The sequence below is a fragment of the Lineus longissimus genome, chromosome 17 (genome assembly GCF_910592395.1).
Source record: "Lineus longissimus chromosome 17, tnLinLong1.2, whole genome shotgun sequence".
Taxonomy (NCBI): Eukaryota; Metazoa; Nemertea; class Pilidiophora; order Heteronemertea; family Lineidae; genus Lineus; species Lineus longissimus.
The window spans coordinates 10,773,098-10,791,122 of NC_088324.1; the positions used below are offsets into that span (position 1 = coordinate 10,773,098).

At 39.9% G+C, this 18,025-nt stretch overlaps 2 protein-coding genes across 2 annotated transcripts; one reads left to right on the plus strand and one right to left on the minus strand.

Annotated features, from left to right (window-relative positions):
- The first annotated feature begins 2,045 nt into the window (after nucleotides 1-2,045).
- LOC135501709 (histone H1A, sperm-like) lies at nucleotides 2,046-2,603 on the plus strand. Its single transcript, XM_064793955.1, has one exon. It carries the CDS (start codon nucleotides 2,046-2,048, stop codon nucleotides 2,583-2,585), a length of 540 nt encoding a protein of 179 aa, XP_064650025.1. The 3' UTR covers nucleotides 2,586-2,603.
- A 3,837-nt stretch (nucleotides 2,604-6,440) lies between these two features.
- LOC135501500 (rhomboid-related protein 2-like) lies at nucleotides 6,441-17,820 on the minus strand. Its single transcript, XM_064793646.1, has 9 exons — nucleotides 17,718-17,820; nucleotides 13,787-13,810; nucleotides 12,137-12,298; nucleotides 11,715-11,897; nucleotides 10,672-10,826; nucleotides 10,344-10,456; nucleotides 10,124-10,224; nucleotides 9,505-9,688; nucleotides 6,441-9,246 (listed from the first exon to the last, which is right to left on the minus strand). The coding sequence occupies exons 1-9, from the start codon at nucleotides 17,766-17,768 to the stop codon at nucleotides 9,041-9,043; spliced, it is 1,179 nt and encodes a 392-aa protein (XP_064649716.1). The 5' UTR covers nucleotides 17,769-17,820; the 3' UTR covers nucleotides 6,441-9,040.
- Nucleotides 17,821-18,025: the final 205 nt, after the last annotated feature.

The window sequence follows — 18,025 nt, forward strand, 5'->3', positions numbered from 1 at the left end:
TATTTAAAAACTAAAAAAATTAAATAATTTAATAATTAAATAATTTAATAATTAAATATTTAAATGATTAAATAATTAAATAATAAAATAATTAAATAATTAAATAATTAAATAATTAAATAATTAAATAATTATTTTTAAAAAAATATATACATACCCGGAGTGATAGGAATGACGCGGTTCCTGTATAATTTTTCCTTTAGGCGGCTGAAAAATCCTTTTGCTCTTTTTGCTGGAAATACAAAATGTATATAAGCGAGCCAAACCAACAATGGAGATGAAAAAAGCTATGATTTTACGACTGGTGACAAGTGGGCTACTGGAACGATGTTTTCTTTAACTTTGCAGATTACAATGCCTCTGCACCTACTACGGTACATGTACATATAGTTTTTTCTTATTAGGTACCAAAAAATATGTCCTATCAAAAATATACCTATTTCAGCTTGGTTTTCTTTCAGTTTCGCACCACCATTGAAAGCTGCAGAGCGATTTGTTGTGCGCCTCCAACCTAAAGATAGGAGTAAAAACACAAAGTGTCATCTTTTCAGGAACATTGGCTGTGGGGGGGGGGGGGATAAATTGCATTGCCTGTGCCTTTTGATTAATTGAGCACTGTTAGGCGTTCAATTTTCGCGAAAAAATAATTTTCTTTGGTAAAGCTGAAGGAAATTTCGTTATCCGAGTCGTCCGCCATTCAAACAACACCCAATGATTATTTTTCGTAAAATTACTGGAAATGCTGTTTTTAAAAATATTCTTTGATATAAGAACATTTTCATTGCAGTTGTTTGCCAGTCATTCTTTTGTAGGAAGGAAATGATAGTTTGAAGCATGGTGTTTTGCTGGTGAGGGTGGTGATTTAAAAGAGCTATCAAAACGAATTGATCCCCTATTAATACACGAACCGGTTGACGCAGTTCCCAGACAAATATGCCAAAGATTTTTCAGTAAAAATAAAATTATAAATCAGTGATAAAATAATTGTAAAATATAGCGAGGATTCTAGCCTAGAGAAAATATAACATTGGCATAATTGAACGAGCATGCCTTGATAAATCCGAGAGCGCGTCCTCTCTGTTGTTTTGGTGAAAAACCTGCGGAGCGCTAATCCAATTGGCCCCAACCCCGTTACTTCAAATGATGCCTAGACATGTCAGTACAGAAACCTATGATTCAAATCAGTTCACAAGACTATGTTGTATCGGTTAAAGGATTTGTTGCACACTTAATAATATTAAAGCTTTGGAACATCAAGCTGAAAATATCATGGTTAAGAACTTTCGGTTTTCGATGCAAACAAAGACAAACGTCAAATTTTAAAATGCCGCATAGCAATTCAATGTAGCCTCGTTGAGGGGTCTAATTGGATGAAAACAATCGGGACACTTAATTCTTTACGTCTCCTAGTCTTCTTTTTTTGTATATATAGATATTTTTCCTGAAAAAGATGATTTTGTGCGAAATTCTTTGCCGTTTCATTTGGAGCGGGAAAGAGTAAAGATGGCGTCAACAAGCAGACGTGTGTTAGTTTCTCAACTTCAGTCGTCTGTATCTCAAATTGTAGCACCTGGGAAAAATTATGTTTGATTGAAAGTTGAAGAAAACTTAATTGTGCATATGTTTGGTACTTTTGGTTGGTGTTCATTCGATATGTATTGAAATAAACCACATTTTATTAGAGCGTTCCTGAATTTCGCGCCAATTTTGCGCCTAATCTTCCCTTGTAAAGTTACGTAATTTAGATAATCTAGGACGTAACAAGCCTTGGAAACTTTCATGGCGGCAGATTATAAACCTGGTCGAAGGATAGGGGGTCTTTGTTTATGCGTTTCAGTCAGAAATTTTGAGAAAATAAACAATTTCTGTAGTGAGAAGCACAAAATATCGAAATTATAGCGGCCATATTGTGGCCTGAAAATGACAACAAAACCTGATTTCTTTTACGTCCGCATTCACTCGTGATATATCGAGTTCCGCGATATAATGGCATACACTGTTAAGACTCTTATCGTCTGCCGAGAAGCATATTCGTAAAGCAAATCATGTCTGACGCAGCAGCCCCAGCTCCGGCCAAGGCCAAGAAGGCTACCAAGCCAAGGAAGCAGAAGGTAGCAGCATCGCACCCTCCAGTTGCACAAATGGTCGATGCCGCCATCAAAAACTTGAAGGACCGAAAAGGATCGTCCCTTGCCGCAATCAAGAAATACGTTGCCGCTAACTACAAGTGTGACACCGTCAAGCTGGCCCCCTTCATCAGGAGGTACCTGAAAAAGGCCGTCGGGGATGGAAAACTTGTCCAGACAAAGGGAACCGGTGCCGCAGGAAGTTTCAAGCTCCCCTCCAAGGAGAAAGCCGAAAAGCCCAAAGTCAAGAAGGTGAAGAAGCCCAAAGCAGCAGTAAAGAAAGCAAAGTCGCCGAAGAAGGCAAAGAAACCCAAGGCAGCAAAGCCGCCAAAGAAGGTCAAGAAAGCCGCCAAGTCCAAGAAGACTTCGAAGGCAGCCAAGCCAACGAAGGCCAAGAAGTCTCCCGCCAAAAAGCCAGCAACAAAGAAGCCAGCTGCCAAGAAGGCCGCAAAGAAGTAAAGGGTCATTTGCCTTTACTCCAGCTCCACCACCAACGGCCCTTATCAGGGCCACCCCATATTTTTCAAAGGAGACCATCTTGTTGCAATGTTTTAAAGACTTGTATTCAAAGCTTTTAAAGGACCAGGGACATAAGTAAAAAGCCGCCCACTCATTTGAGAAGTAGCCACTGAGCCCTTTAATTAACTGATTCGCACTCGAGGTCTCGGTTAAAAGGTACCGGTAAATATGTTCGCTCAATAGCCCTGCCCAACACCGACAGACGGGGGGGGGGGGCGCTCGCTACTTCACAGCAAGTAAACCCCTTGTAATGTATGGTTGCTCTTCGGTCTTTGTCCTCAACAGTTGACAAGTCGACGAAATGGGGACAAAGGCACAGCATGATATCGCATCAACTCCCCCGCCCGGTTTCGAACCATGCACTCAATCTGCAATGTACCCGCGCTCCCTTTGTTCAAGGCCGTTTAGTTGGAAACGCAGAGGCGACTTAATTCGGAACAGTTTCTGAAGATGTCTCCAGTTTCGGCTTGGTCGTAGGTGACACTCATTCAGCGGTACTTGAAATTATGTTACGCCAGGCAGCGTAGCAGTCGAAAATGTCCCCCTGGAGAAGTGTCCGACCATATTGTATTCGACTTACGGATTACGATACGTAAATGGTGCTATACATATGTAAAGAGACCATGGCCGTCAATACCTCAAAGATTATAGCGCATTAGAGAGAATCCTTTGTTCCTCGGACATTCTATCCTTGGACATTCCAACTTCTACACCAGCGCTGGTCATTGGTCTCAAACCATGCACACAATAGAAAGACGCGTGTCGTCCAGTTCCCCAGTCCCCGCCCCAGTGGGCTTATGAACATGAATAGATAAGGACGCAATGGCAAGGCAGTTGATGCGGTACATTTGATGTTGTACCCACGTCCTCTGTACCAACCAGATTCAATGCTGTCATTTCGTCATAACAGACAGAGAAACCAGTTGGCACAAACGGCTGGGTGATCTCAGTGAAGTAGTCCTCGCTATGCGCAATCGGTAGCTCCAACCTAGCCAGGGCCGGACCAAATTGTCACGGTTGTGACGTTCCTAATTCCTATGTCTCCCACGCACCCTCTTTTTACCAACCAGATCCAATGCTGCAATTTTATCATAACAGACAAAGGAACCAGTTGGCACAAACAGCTGCCCCGGACATGGCTGGGCGTTAGCAGCGAAATTGCCACACGTGCACTTTTTCACCAGAGACAAAGTCAAGACTATCAAATATTTGGGAAGAGTCCTTAGGAAAAGAAATTTACACCACATCTTTTGCAAAGATCATAAAGTATTTCAGAATATGAATGCTACTGAACACTACTAGTCCAAAATATTTTTTTCACTTGTTTTTTTGCTCAAAATAGCCCCCAAATTTTTCAGAATTTTGAACTTATGAAAAATTCAAATCTGAAGGATGACATGGGACCTAACTCAAGGCAACTTCTTTTGAGACGTATTTTCTTCCATCGTGACACGGGAGAGAAGCTAGTCTCCAACACTTCAATTTATCATTATAAAAATACAACGGATAAAGTCATCATGCTGCATAATTTTCATCATTTCTATTCACTCTCCTTTTCAAGCATGCGCCTTTTCATGACAGAGCGGAATTCATGAATTTGACCAGACATGCTTGGTAAAAAAATGGTAAAAGAAAGTGGACTGCAATTTTAGCAGTTATTTCATTTCAATTATTTCATTTTTAATTATGCAGCATGCTTACTTCACATAAACATGGATATAACAAGGAAAGAGGGTGGTTGAAGTGGGGTCACTATTTATATCCTGTAAAGTTGTACCCTCCCCAAAAGTCCCTTTTGAACGCGGAGAGGAAAGACTTGCGTTTGACCGCAACCACAGGCTGGGGAGTGTTACAAGATGTTTCGGATGCATTCATTTGTGAGCTCACTGCGAGCGGGTGGTTCGAGGGGAGGGGAAAAGTACCTACGTTTTGGCAACGGGATGCAAGAGCATCCCCGCTCGGGACTCTGATCCGCAACCATCGCTGTTGGGCGGTCTGAAATCAAGGAGGCAACGTTTTATTAAAGAAGCCACGAAAAAATCTCTTCCAGGAAAATGAACGGTTGCCAGGTTCTTCCGTCACAAAAAAGTTGGCGGTAATGACTATGACGTCATTGAACTTAGTGATAATGCGTTGCCGCTACGAAAATTTTGACGGCATTTTAGCGCCGTCGAAACGACAAGAAATCATTGAAATATTTACAAAAGAACGGGTTAAAACGACGACTTGCGGGGTCAGGGTATGCGTTTCAGGAAGGCTGGTGGGATTGGGGGTGGGGTGGGGCTCTCATTGACAAGGATGGGGGTTGTCAATTGTGTCTTTGAATTCTGTCAACAAAATCGGATGATTTCAGTCCAAAGTCAGGATTATTAGGCCTACCTTTTTCACCTTTTTTCCCCATTCTGATCAGCACGAAGCTTTTTGTTGACTGCTTGAGTCTTGCTATGACCTTATCTGTTTGAAATCGGTTTAATTTCTTAGCGTTTTTATGGAAGTTTTATGAACGAAATGCGGAGAAAGCGAAAAGACGTCTGCTCGTCAAGACGTCCTGCTGCGGAATGACGGAATGATGCAGTTGCGTTGCCAAGGGAGCGTTGTTTGAGGATTTTTTTCCCCCTCAAAACTTTTGAGAAAAAGACCCGCTTTGGTCCAAATTAATGACATAGCCACTTTATCACAGATCCTCTCAGTTGGAACTCTTTTGTCACATTCCGTCGTTCCATGTTACAGATGCTGATAAAAACTCAGCAAGGTCGTCAAGGGTGTGTCCCTGAGGGTCAAAGGTCAATTCCATTGTCAATTTCACCAAAAACGGGCGTCCCCAAAAAACTCAAATTCATTTTCATCAAATCGTGATAATTATGTCCTTCGGCAGTCAAATGACAAAATTTCGGTGTCAAATTGAATCTTAGTTTCTATCGCATCAGCTTTTCCACGGGGTTAGGCTAATAGGGTTGTTGCCAACATCAGTCGCATGACTCCTACTGTTTCAGACATTTTTGGATGTCATGAACTTTATGTACCCTGGCCGATTTCTTTGAGTTGTTCCAGTATCTTGTTAACTTAGTCCGTCCATCCAGGCATCGTATAAAGTTTAAGTAGAAGTCGTTGAATCTCAACCTAGTTACTGAGTATTCCTTAATAGCTTATAGCAAGGTTCAGATTACAAAACCTCCAAGCAAACGTACTGATCCTTATAACACCTGTTGATGCGCTTTCGTATACGTAGGGCGGGGCGTAGGGAAAGCAATAGCACATGTTTTATAGCGGATAGCAAGTTGTCCGTCGGATGGCAATGGGATGAATTTGTACAAAGGTCCATGACTCGCTCTCGATTATGTCTCTTGTGATTTTTCTGTCTGTCCCGTTATCACTGACCAGGTGCCGTCAGTCACAACTAGTGTCTTCGGGACTTTGGAATGGATAAATCCGATTTATGCGTGAATTTCCCAAAGACACTGATTGTGACTGGACATGAATGTCCTCAGATACCCGACAACAGGTTTTCGCTGAGCAAAATGTCTGTTGGGAGTGTCAGAGTGACCTTAAAGACGTAGTGAAAGTTTTCATCTAATCTGCTGAGAGTGTGAAAGATGAGGTCCAAGCCATGACTTTCTTGATTACCTATTTTAACCAATTCATCCTGGAATGACTCAAAAAACGTCCTTCTGATTCTAGCTACTTAAGACACTAACACTGCATTTGTGCCTTAAATATGTGTCAAAAGAGGGGTAATTTTTTGATGGACCCCACTAAACTGAAGTAGACTAAACACTAAAACAGATATATGTTCTTAAATATCTTTATTGAAAAATTCAATACATGCCATACTTCAAAAATATTGTGAAAGCAAATGACCATGGAGTGATGATTCGATGGTGAACAATCCTGAACCCATTCTTGGATATTCAGCAGTGATTTGATACTCTTAACTTAAAAGGGAGAATAGAGATGTGTCCCCCCCCCCCCCCCCCCCCCAAATCTTAGAATATGTTTTCAGGATGACATAACCACTAAGAAAACCTTGACCAAAATATTTGCAGCTTTTCTTTGGCGGGAGTATGTGGGGCAACGATAAATATATTACACTGCTGAATCTGAGGCAGTCAAAGGCCAGCTTGGGGATGATTTGTTATTGAAAATATGATGAAATTCCATGTCTTTATTCTCCCTTCTCACATCAATGGGGTATGTTGGGTAAAGTGGTACAATTATAGCATCAGTTCAATTAAAAACCTCTGTGAGCATTATCAATGTGTTCTGCAAGTTCCCCATTTACCTTACTAACTCTCTCAGAATAATCTGTTATTAACAATTTTAACATACAAATGGAACTACCAACAATGCGAATAGATATTATTATAAAAATATGTACAACATGTTCTAACAGTTTTTAACAGTTATCCCTGAAATAGTGATAAGGGGAGCCAGGTTGGCGCTGAATATTTTGCACCTGTTAACCTCAATTGCAGGATGAGTTGTCCGCTTTCAAATGATCCATCAAATCTTGTCCCTGGAAGATTAAAGTACATGTTAAAATGTAAACGAGTCTATGAGACTAAAATTTGACAAAAATAAACCCATACAGTATTTTTTACAGCATTTGGTAGTTTCTGTTAACTTGATAACTTGAAAGACAGACTGATTCAAAATTAAGCCATTTTACTTGACTGTTTCATTGCAATAAGTCATTTGTTGTAAAAAACGGACAAATGGGCTATTATGGTGAGACACTATGCAACAGTAATAATTACACTGCAGAAGCAGAAAATGCAGAAGACTTTCAACAGATAAGACACATTGACAGAGCCATTACCTACAACATGTCTGTTTTAGTACCAATACTAATGTAATACTGTTGTAATTTGCATAATTTTCAGATAAGTTTGCTAAAATCATAACATTCGTCTTAAAGATGCTATAACTTATAAAACAGTGATCCATTTTGGTATAAGTAGCAAAATATACATACTTGTATCAGCGAGTTTTAGCAAATCAAGAAAAAGAAATTCTCTAATATACTGTATAGGTGTCAATTAACAAACGATGTACTGGAAGTTGTAAGGCTCTCATACGCAAGTTGATATGAATATGTCATATTGGAGCAATTTGGGGGATTTGCCAGAACTTGCTATTTCAAAGCTATGCCTCATTTTCTGGTAGCATGCATGGTACTGTTCCTAAGCTATAACGACAACTCTTAATAGACCAGGTAAGACAATGAGAACACGGTAATATTTGCCGCCATTTTATTTTGCAGTGAATTTTCATCTTTGGCTTAACAGGCAGACTGAAATATTACTTGTCATAACAGGTTGGATAAACCTACAAACTTCACATAACATACAGTACATCTACAGTTCATTCATATCAATCCTTTAAGGAAGTTGAAATCTCTAAAACAATAACTACACTGTACAAAAATATATAAATTTTACTCAAAGTGCACGTATTGTGAAGCAGGAGACAGCATCATTAAAACCATCATGAAGAGTGACAAAGTGTAGACCAGGTAATCATAGAAAGAGCCTAGAAATACTGGGTATATCTCACAATATTAAACCACCAGGAAGGCAGTAGGGAAGACATTCTTATTAGGAAAACTTTTCTTTTTGCGAAGCTAGGCTGCTTGCAAAACCTGCAAAAATTAAACACTGGACCATGATTTCATTGAGCAGGCCCCAAAACTTGTCGATCAAAATTTAAAAAAAACCTTTTTAAAAGCCTAAGAACTATCACCCTTTGTAAATGATACTCTCTAGTTCCCACTACAAGATCATAAAACGGCTAATGGCATTTACAGAAAGAAAATCTTAGTTAATTTCAAGGCAACTACCATGACAGTGTAGATATGAAGAAGAAATTTGTTCACCAATTTTGCCGCGTCATTGTTGAGTCACGTTGGGAAAAGTAGCGTGTTGTTTATATTACAGCATGGCGTCTTATTCGGTGAAGCAAAATGAGGATAGAGGGTGTTCCAAAATATGGCAAAATTCACCAGAATTAGATACATAACTACGGAAAACCACACCACTATCTTTTCCCAAGGTTTGACGTCGAGATTTTTTAGGACAGGGATCCCGACCAGAATGCCTGTAATGGACAGATGTTTTATGCAAATGATTACTTTATGTGAGCATAATAGAAAGTTTCCCCCTCTCTGGAAGAAACACTGGGGACAAACACACACAATATTTTGCTAAAAATTGAGGACCCTTTCAAAACCTATTGACTCAAGCATTAGTAGAATGCTGCTAAAACAAACTCATCATCATCATCAAATAAGGCATCGGAACGGGCCAAGGAACGGGCCTTTGCCGTGAAACTTTGTTGGTATGATTTCTGTCTCAAGGGACTTTACATTTTCATAAAACTTCCCAAAATAATCCAAATCCCTAGGGTGTCAATACTCGAGGGATTATTGTATTGTTCATGCTACAGCAGGGTGTCCAGTTCATAGCAGGGAAGTCGGGATAAAACGCATTCCATAAGACAGCAAATATAACAAGGCAAATGTAGACAATGAGAGCAACCCAGAATAGAACCCTTTCCCATTGTTTGACATCCAGGTTCTTCAGCGTGGGAATCCCTACAAGCAGTCCTGGAAGAGACATAACAAAAGATAAGTAACAAAAAAGTTGCAGAGTGTTCCATTGAAAGAATAAGAAGTCTTCTATCTAAACAACTTAAAATTTCCTCTCAGGATCCATCTCAACAACTTAGTACAGGCAAACTGTGGTGGCAGCAAAATCAATGTCTTAAATTCCATAAGGAAGTTATCACCTCATCTTGGTTGCAGAGGTAAAACAGAATCCCAAATGGATCATACTTTACGAGCAACAATGTGGTGCAGCCTCACCTGCTAAAATGCCTCCAAAATGTGCTGCAAAACCAACAGCACTCTTGCCTGTCTTGTATCTTTCATAGATAGCAATGCCAGTATCAGCGCCGCCCATTAGAAACAAGACAACTAATCGCACCGGTGCGCTGAGGATGAATTTGATTGGTCCACTCATCCATTCATGTTGCATCTCTTCCCAATTCTGAAACAAATATAAAATGAAATTCATACTTTGCACAGTACTTGTCATACTGCAAGATCAGATAAGTCCTCATGTTGTCGATTAGATATCTGTACCGGTAACGGTATAAGTTGTTTAGTCCCAGTCCACACATACTGCAATGGTCTTCTAGATGCACTGGATGCACTGAAGTTTAAATCATCGGGACCATACATTCTTAGTATTTGTGCAGGCCCCAATATCTTATCACCCTCACAAATACTTCTCTTTAGATTGCTTGGTAACTTGTTCAATGAAGATAATAATTGGCTCTTCCTCAGGAATTCTGCATAATAAAAGCAGTGGTTCCAATTGTGGAGTGTTTGCCTTATCTCCACTTGGAAATAGCCTCCTACGAAAGTGGATAGGCACAAACTTCATTCTAAGGGCATTGATGGAGGTCGACTTCATACATACCATGATAACAATTGCAAAATGAGCACCAAGAATAGCGTAACATCCCCCACTTGCTCCGGCTAGATATGAATGCTGATCAACCACGCTGTGCGATAAGGAACCTAACGAGAAAGAAGCAGAAAATCACTTAAAGAGTGGATCATGAAATCTTTGGTGGAGAGAAATTCCCCATAGAACAACTGAAGTTGTTATGGGAACACATCAACCCTTGACCACTCACCTGCAACAACACCTAGACCATAGACAATGCCAACTCTCCACCACTTATGGACCACCTCCAGGGGGAGACCAAGCAACAGTTGGAAGATCAAGTTGAAAATCAAATGAAAATATCTGTAAAGATAAAATTTACATTTCATGAAGTTAATTTTGACCATTTTGAAGGTGATTTCTTAAATAGATCCAACATGATGGATGATAACACATCTTATTTACTGATTTATTTAGATGGTTCTAATACTGTCAGCGGACAGCATTTAGGACTGTCCACCAACAATGAATGAGGAAGTCATTATCCAGACTGATAATAACTATATTGGTTAACTTACCCATTATGGATGAACATGTATGTCAAATACCGCCAAGCCTCATAACGTCTCAGCGGGTTATAGATGAGAGGAGAATATATTGCCACACCAGAGGTCGCTGTGATAGGCGTGCCAGCTTTGGCGAGGTCCAAGGCGTAATAAATGAAGACGCCAATCTGTAAGACAGACGATCGAGATGAAATTGTGGGCAACGAAGCATGTATGGTCCCCGAGATTTCAAGAATCTAGTTTTCATTATGATCATTTTCACTGATAACTATACATGTATACTTGCTCACTTTCGAGCACATTATGACAAATATCATGCAGCTGAATTCACTGCTGTTTGCTAGCTGCTTGTGCAACCAAATGTCCCTTTTAAACTTAAACAGGGATCAGTTCGAGTTAAAGAAATTTGCATGACTGGAGAGAAAATAACAGTGTTTCATGGAGTTCCACCTGTTTAATACGAAGTCAGTTTTACTATTGAGGTATATATTTACAGCTTCTCATATAAATATTCTGTCCTTAAACACTCCAACAATCCATGTCATAAAACCATTTCCCATCATGCACATTTTGCAGCGGAGTAGTACATTCTCATTATATATATTACATGTATTGTACTATTCTATACAATGTGAATTTTATTATAGATTTTATGATGGAAGTCCCAGCTGGGACCTGTGGCGGAGAGTGTTTTACTATCAATCTCCCAGGGTATCTCGATGATCATAAAATATGGGCCAATACAGAGGGGAGGAATGATAAGTTTACCATTATGTGTTTTTCGGCCTTCAATCCCTGTAGATTTTAGGACAAATTATCATCCTAACCAATGTCAATGTCCCAGCCCCCTCACTCAGCAAATGTAAGGGGCAGTAGTGCCATCTGAATTTTGACTCCCTTTCTTGGGGACTTTTTGTCAGAAATGATGGGGGGCATTACAGCTACACTTGGCAACACATTCTTTTACCACCCATGGGCTAAGGTGTTTTCTGAGGACAAGCCCTGCTTACAAAGCAAAGCACATAAAGTGACTTGCCCCTGGTTGCTTTTCTTACCTCTGCTAAACTAACAATTATCATGAAGAGCGGTGGTGGTTTACAATTGTACGCCTCAACATAACTGTCCACAGAGTGTTTAACGGCATTTTTTGGGACGACAGTACTGACAGTTGCTCGCACCATCTTCTGGAAGCTCGTCAGTTGTTTGGTTGTCAACACATTGCTGGACCCGCTTGTCATCTGAAAATAAGTTATGATATTGACTTTAAAAGGATATTTACAAACCATGCTGTAGGCCAGTCAGATAATGTTAGCTTTTGAGGCCAGATGTCGCCACTTGCAGCAAACCCTATTTAAAAAGTCTTGGCAAACTCAGTAGGCAGGGCCTGTTGCGAAAAGACTACATGCTCTTATGTCCAGTACAGTAGGGACCTAATGAGCGCTAGTAACCCCAATTGATGCCTATCTGATCTCCTTACCAGCCTCATGAACTCCTCGAAGCTCATCCGCCCATCTCGATTCGTGTCCGCCCGACGGAACAGGAGATCGATTCTGTCCTGTGGTATCCCGGCTGTAACCTCCAGGTCATCGTAAAGCTTCTCACGGAGGAGCGAGATTGGAATGCCACCGGCTTCCTGATACTGTAACAGAAGATACCAAAAGGGTAATTGCCACCATGGGTGGGGGAGGGGGGGGGGTTCCTAGGATCAGCACCTTCAACATGTTAAGACATTTGGAAGGTCAAGATTGAATCAATGTGACACATGAGTGCACCTGTCTTGAAAATCGCGCCTGTAAGTCTGCAAAAAGACAAGAGGCAGAAAAACTAACGGAGCCATCATTTACTTTGGCACAAGCCATATTATCATTCATATCAACCCCACTACTTTAAGGGCTTTTTGAAATTCATTTCTGAAAGTATTTGCTCAGCAAACTTTGTTTTACTTTGATAGATTGACATGAGTTTCACTTATCCATTGTTATTACTGCTATTATCGTACATTTCTTCCCTCGGGAACTGCACTTCACCTGTGGTTCTTATCAAACCAATGGGAATGACTTCCACTTGCTAAGGTGAGAAGTGTTGAAAAAAACCTAATCATGTTCTATTATATTCTAATAAACAGAAACAGAACTTGCGAGCACTTCACATCCAATTGTCTTAAACTGACTAATTACTAATTCATGTCAAGTATTGAATTTAATTTCGATATTAGTCTACTCCTATGCTGAATGAGATCATTATTGATTGATCCAATTCCAGTGTATTGTAAGCGAGTGCTGAATTCTGTACTAAAATATTACATGATATTGATGAACGTCCATATGGACATAGTATAGTTTGATGAAGGACCATGTTTACATGCATGTTTGTCACAGCAGATGGTAGACCGCTCTTAAAAATTGAATACACGTTTGAAACTGTGATCTATCCACAGACCCCTGTTTGAAAGACTTTTAAAGGTAAAATGCAACTCCACTGGCTGAGATCAAGCGATCAGCATCACTAAGGGATTGACCCAAGCCCCTAGGATTAACCCTAATAGTACCTAACATTTCGTCAACTCGACAATCTAAGGCCGAATTGATATGTAGAAATTACACTTTTGAGGGTGTTGGAGCTGACCAACAATTAGTTAGTGTCAACCGACTATTTTTATTATTAGAAATAGTTGGTTAACACCCGTCCACAATCCGCACTTCACTTGTTAGGCCGATCACGTTAACAAACATTGACAACATCTACGAGATATTTGCTCATTGAATATTTGTCATTTGTGCTATACTAGATATTCATGATGGTGAGTCCTGTCCTAGAAATCTATTTAAAAATCAATCCATTCAGAGTTTTCTATGGCGACACGGTAGACAGGAGACGGTATAAATCATGGTCTTTTTATTAACTATTCATGAGAGAATGATCCATTTTTCAATTTGGGGCAGCGACAAATGAAGTAATGGCAGACAACCGCTAATTTTACCAACCAAATAAAATTGCACATAATTTGATTCAAGTTATTACTACTGTCGTTGTGTAGTGTGCCCGCACACAGGACACAGTCGATATTTGCATGAAACTCTTGGCCAACTTGATGTGAACCCTTATCGCATTAAACATTGATACTTACTGGAGAGAATATCGGGCGGAACCTCTGAAAAGACACAAAATACAAACAATGTTAATGCAATTTGTTTTTGACCTGGGCAAGTCCCTCATTCCCTGAGACGAGACGTAGAAACCCAATATAGCTATTATTTGATTATACTTTCTTTGGCGACAACCATCCTGGCTGCTTAACAGGTGCCTTAACATAATGACATACAGAAGTCAGTCACAGAAGCAAACACAGATGAAGATAGATGAAGATAGATGAAGACATAAAGCCCAATTGAATATGAACATTTTGTAAATTACCACTGAACTTGCCCCTTTAAGTCTTTAGTACTATTCTCTGCATCTAAATGGTGACCCAGCAGAAGTCAAGTATTGGCCTACTAGAAACAATTGTGCCAATCAGTAGGATAATTGACATAAAAAGATGTAAATGTTTACACTTTTCGCAGCAACTGAGCTCGCAATTGGCCATTTTATTAGTTATATCTTTCACTTCTGATTAAGTGTAATGACGCCGATTGGAGGACACGGAATTTGGATGCGCTGTTTACTTGTTCTGGTGAGGACACTTCACAGGATTATACGCAATCAGAAACAGATGGTAGATTGTATGAAATTAATTTATTCAAAGGTTTGTTTGTCAGGAAGATTAAGCTATAGACTGAATACAAACTGGTATTCTGTGAATCAGATAATGCCCAAGTCCCAAGCCTCCAAAAGCCATACATTTCCATTATGGCATTAAAAGAATAAGATAATGGAAAACTGTCTTCTCAAAGATGGTCAAAAGATTTCCATTAAGGTCTGAAAACATGATTGTCTCTCATCCTTCATAGTATCAACTTTAAACAAGTCACTTGTGCAGACTTCTGTTGGATGCTGCGACTCCTCTACCCAAGAAACGTGGGAACGTCCAATTACATTGTAATCAAGTAAGCAAGGAACTCCTCAAGCTACATAATTGTACCACAGCAAAGGCTTTCACCTGGCCTGCGAGTGATTTATCTGAGCAGGTTCTCCTTGCTTCATACTCTGCACGCTTCTTGAGGCTACAGCTGAGAACAAGGTTATCAAGTGTGTCAGAAAACAACTATTATGTATAGCTACTGCATGTAGTGCTGAAGATCTGGCAATGAAACTTTCACCCAAATGACAATTGGCAAAGCACCCCCAACATTGGCACTGAACCTGACATTTCATTTTAAAATGATGCTAAGGAAGACTGATTGCTTTTCAGCACTAGTCTTGTCTGAAACTCTGGGATTCTTGATTGTGACATCCAATGTAATGTCATCCAATGTGATGTCATCATCTGACATCACATTGGATGTCACATCCCAGATAACTGAGTGCTTAAGAGAATCTTAGGATGGCTCTTGCAGGTGCACATTGTCATGTCTCATCAGACTTCTTCCTGATCACAGCTTAAAATTTAATTTTCATGTTTTTAGTGAATGAGTAGCCTTATGTGAGTGAATCAATTTTTGGCACTCATCTAAGAGGTTCCCGATTACCCCAGCCTTGGAATTTGAGCCTGAAATACATCCGACATTCTATCTGCAACATGTTGAGAAGATAATCCATCGCATAATTCGATATCCATGCATTTTCCTGCGATGTCAGGAGTTGATGAGGCATTCTTTCACCAATCAATCCAGCTGTTGAAGCATTCTTTCTACTTTTACTTCATGATTTGTACACTATGTCCACCCATTGCTTTCTCCAGGACGGTCCATTGGCGAAAAGAGGAATGTTTGGTATGCCCGAAAACATGATAAATTCTGCTCAACTATTGCTAGGAGAGTAATCATGTGTTTGCTGTTTGGCACAATGTCATAAAGAGACAGTCACTGATCATAAAAGTTGTTGTTCTCAATAGTAATGAACTGATGAACAATTCATCTGGGTCATCATATTAGCTGCGCTTACACCACGAAATATTGGTGGACCAATTGCACTTACACCACCACATTGCCGCGACAAATTGGTTCGGCAATCCATTGCCGATACAAATTGCCGAGCGAATTTGTCCCACCAAGCTTGATGGTCCAAATTCGCCCGGCTTGTTAAAAGCTCGGCTTTGTCGTGGTGTAAGCGCAAATGGATCGGCAATTAGCTAGTTAGATGGTTCGGCTCCAGGCGGCGCTTTCGAAATGGCGCTTTCTGCCAAGGCTTTCTGCGTTCTGCTTATTGTTTGCGCGCCATCTGTAGCCGGATTTTATAACTAGCTACAGCGCTGGTGTAAGCGCTTGGTGGATTTTCGATGGTGCGGCATTGGTTCCCGAACCAAGATTGGTGGTCCATTTTCAGGTGGTGTAAGTGCGGCTATTATCATTATGAGAATCACATCATTTATTCATGACATGGCATTCTTCAGACAGATAACTTGTTAATTCCAGTAATAGCGGAATGTAATACATGTATAGTAGAAGTACATGTAGAATACCAAATTGACTTCCCAGATCCAACTGTTAACAATAATCACCATCATCACAGCATCATACATATGTACATATACCCCTATTTTAGGATTTTGCCTGAGATTTGTGTGTCTGCCACAGGTAATATACACTTTTATCCCCAGGGTGTGATGACTGGCAAAGACACTCAGGTACCAGGCACCATGGCTTTTAATTTCATTCGACACACTTGCTTAATTTTCATACCTTACTACTTCAAATTAACACCAATATGAAGAATTTGCACATTATACAGCAACCTGTTTCCAAATCAATCACTTTGTTTGCCTTGTCTGCGCAACTACTTCCAAGACAAGTCTTACTATATGGGTCAAGTAAATTTGCACAGTTGTGAACTGAGGGCATTTTTATCTGTTCATAAGCTCAACTCAAGTTACTGCAATAGAAATGCCGGTACTAATGTTGATGTGAAACATTTTTTCATACCATCTTGACCGGGATATCAAATTTATATGCAGCACTCTCATGAGTACCTGGGAACACCCTCTAAATAGGCTTTTGACATGTAAAGTTGGTAAACTGCTTGTTGAGGTTCAGACATTCTTGTCGGGGCATCAGAATATCGGGTTTGGAGAGAACACCTGAGCATTGAGAAAAATATCACCCTCTTTTGAATCAATTTCTGTTTGTTTTGTCAATTACAGGCTAATAGGACCTTATTTTGTGATTTATTGAAAATATTCAGAATCAACAAAACATCCCCTCTTACCATACACCTTACAATGTTTGCCAGTGGATTTTTGCTGCCAAATTACCATGTTTGGCATGAACAGCAGCATCTGCACTTTCACCGTTATCATAATCAGTCAGCTTTTCAAACCACAAAAGACCTCAGTTCATAACTTACTTCTATAGCTTCACTTCATAGCATGGTGCATTTACTTTATGACCACAATTTGCCTACCCTAGATGTGCGACCCAGTTAACAAATGATCCATAAAATAAAATTGTAATATGAAAGCCATAAAACAACTTCTTTACTGCGAGTACTCCGTGTCTCCATTCTGATTCTCATGCGTTTGCATCACCACTATCGAGCTCCACAAATGGGTGTTTGGGGGGAGTGATTTAGCGATCTCAAAACATTGCGGGTCAAGATGTCGTGTCTCATTCATCCATTTGAAAAAGAAAGAATACTACTGGCATAAAATTGTATAACTTAGTATAAGCTAAAGAACTTCTTATATATATATTCAGAAAAATCTTTCCATATTTCAGTTTATACAGAAATTGTTCTTGCATGTTGCAAGAATGGATGAGGTCATCCAAGGCATGAATTTACCTATATTGCCTCCAGTCTTTTTTATGATACACCCTGTATACAACCTGTACTGTAAGTAGTGTCCATTGATGTTTCGTTTTGGGTCAAACAAAATCGCTTTACAAACTCGCCGACTGCAGTGATCAAAAACATTGTTTCTCCAAACACGTCACATCAAAGGATAAATGATAACAATAACTCACCTTATCCAACTCCTCTCTGTATTTCTTTTCCTGCTTCGTAGATAATTCCATGATTTTAGTCGGGCTTCCTAAACTTTTTGCAAGAAAGTTCTTTACATGGTATTCCCTGACCCAATTAATGGAGCAAGCGGATTGGCGCAGGTGTTAGTCACGTGGTTTGAGTGAGGGGAGGAATTCCCTTTCAAGCACGTGCTTTTGTTATGATGCTACAGGGCGTGTCAAAAAAAACCCAGGTCACCTGGATGTGACAATTTCTCTGAAAACAATCAATTTTCAAGCTAGTTGACGCTTAGGGACTCAGAGGAAGA

Coding starts and splice junctions, on each gene's coding strand:
- LOC135501709 (XM_064793955.1), top strand. CDS start 2,046: ATGTCTGACGCAGCAGCCCCAGCTCCGGCCAAGGCCAAGAAGGCTACC.
- LOC135501500 (XM_064793646.1), bottom strand. CDS start 17,768: ATGGAATTATCTACGAAGCAGGAAAAGAAATACAGAGAGGAGTTGGAT. Junction 10,457..10,671: donor TACATGTTCATCCATAATGG/GTAAGTTAACCA, acceptor TTATCTTTACAG/ATATTTTCATTTGATTTTCA. Junction 10,225..10,343: donor TGGTCTAGGTGTTGTTGCAG/GTGAGTGGTCAA, acceptor CTTTCTCGTTAG/GTTCCTTATCGCACAGCGTG.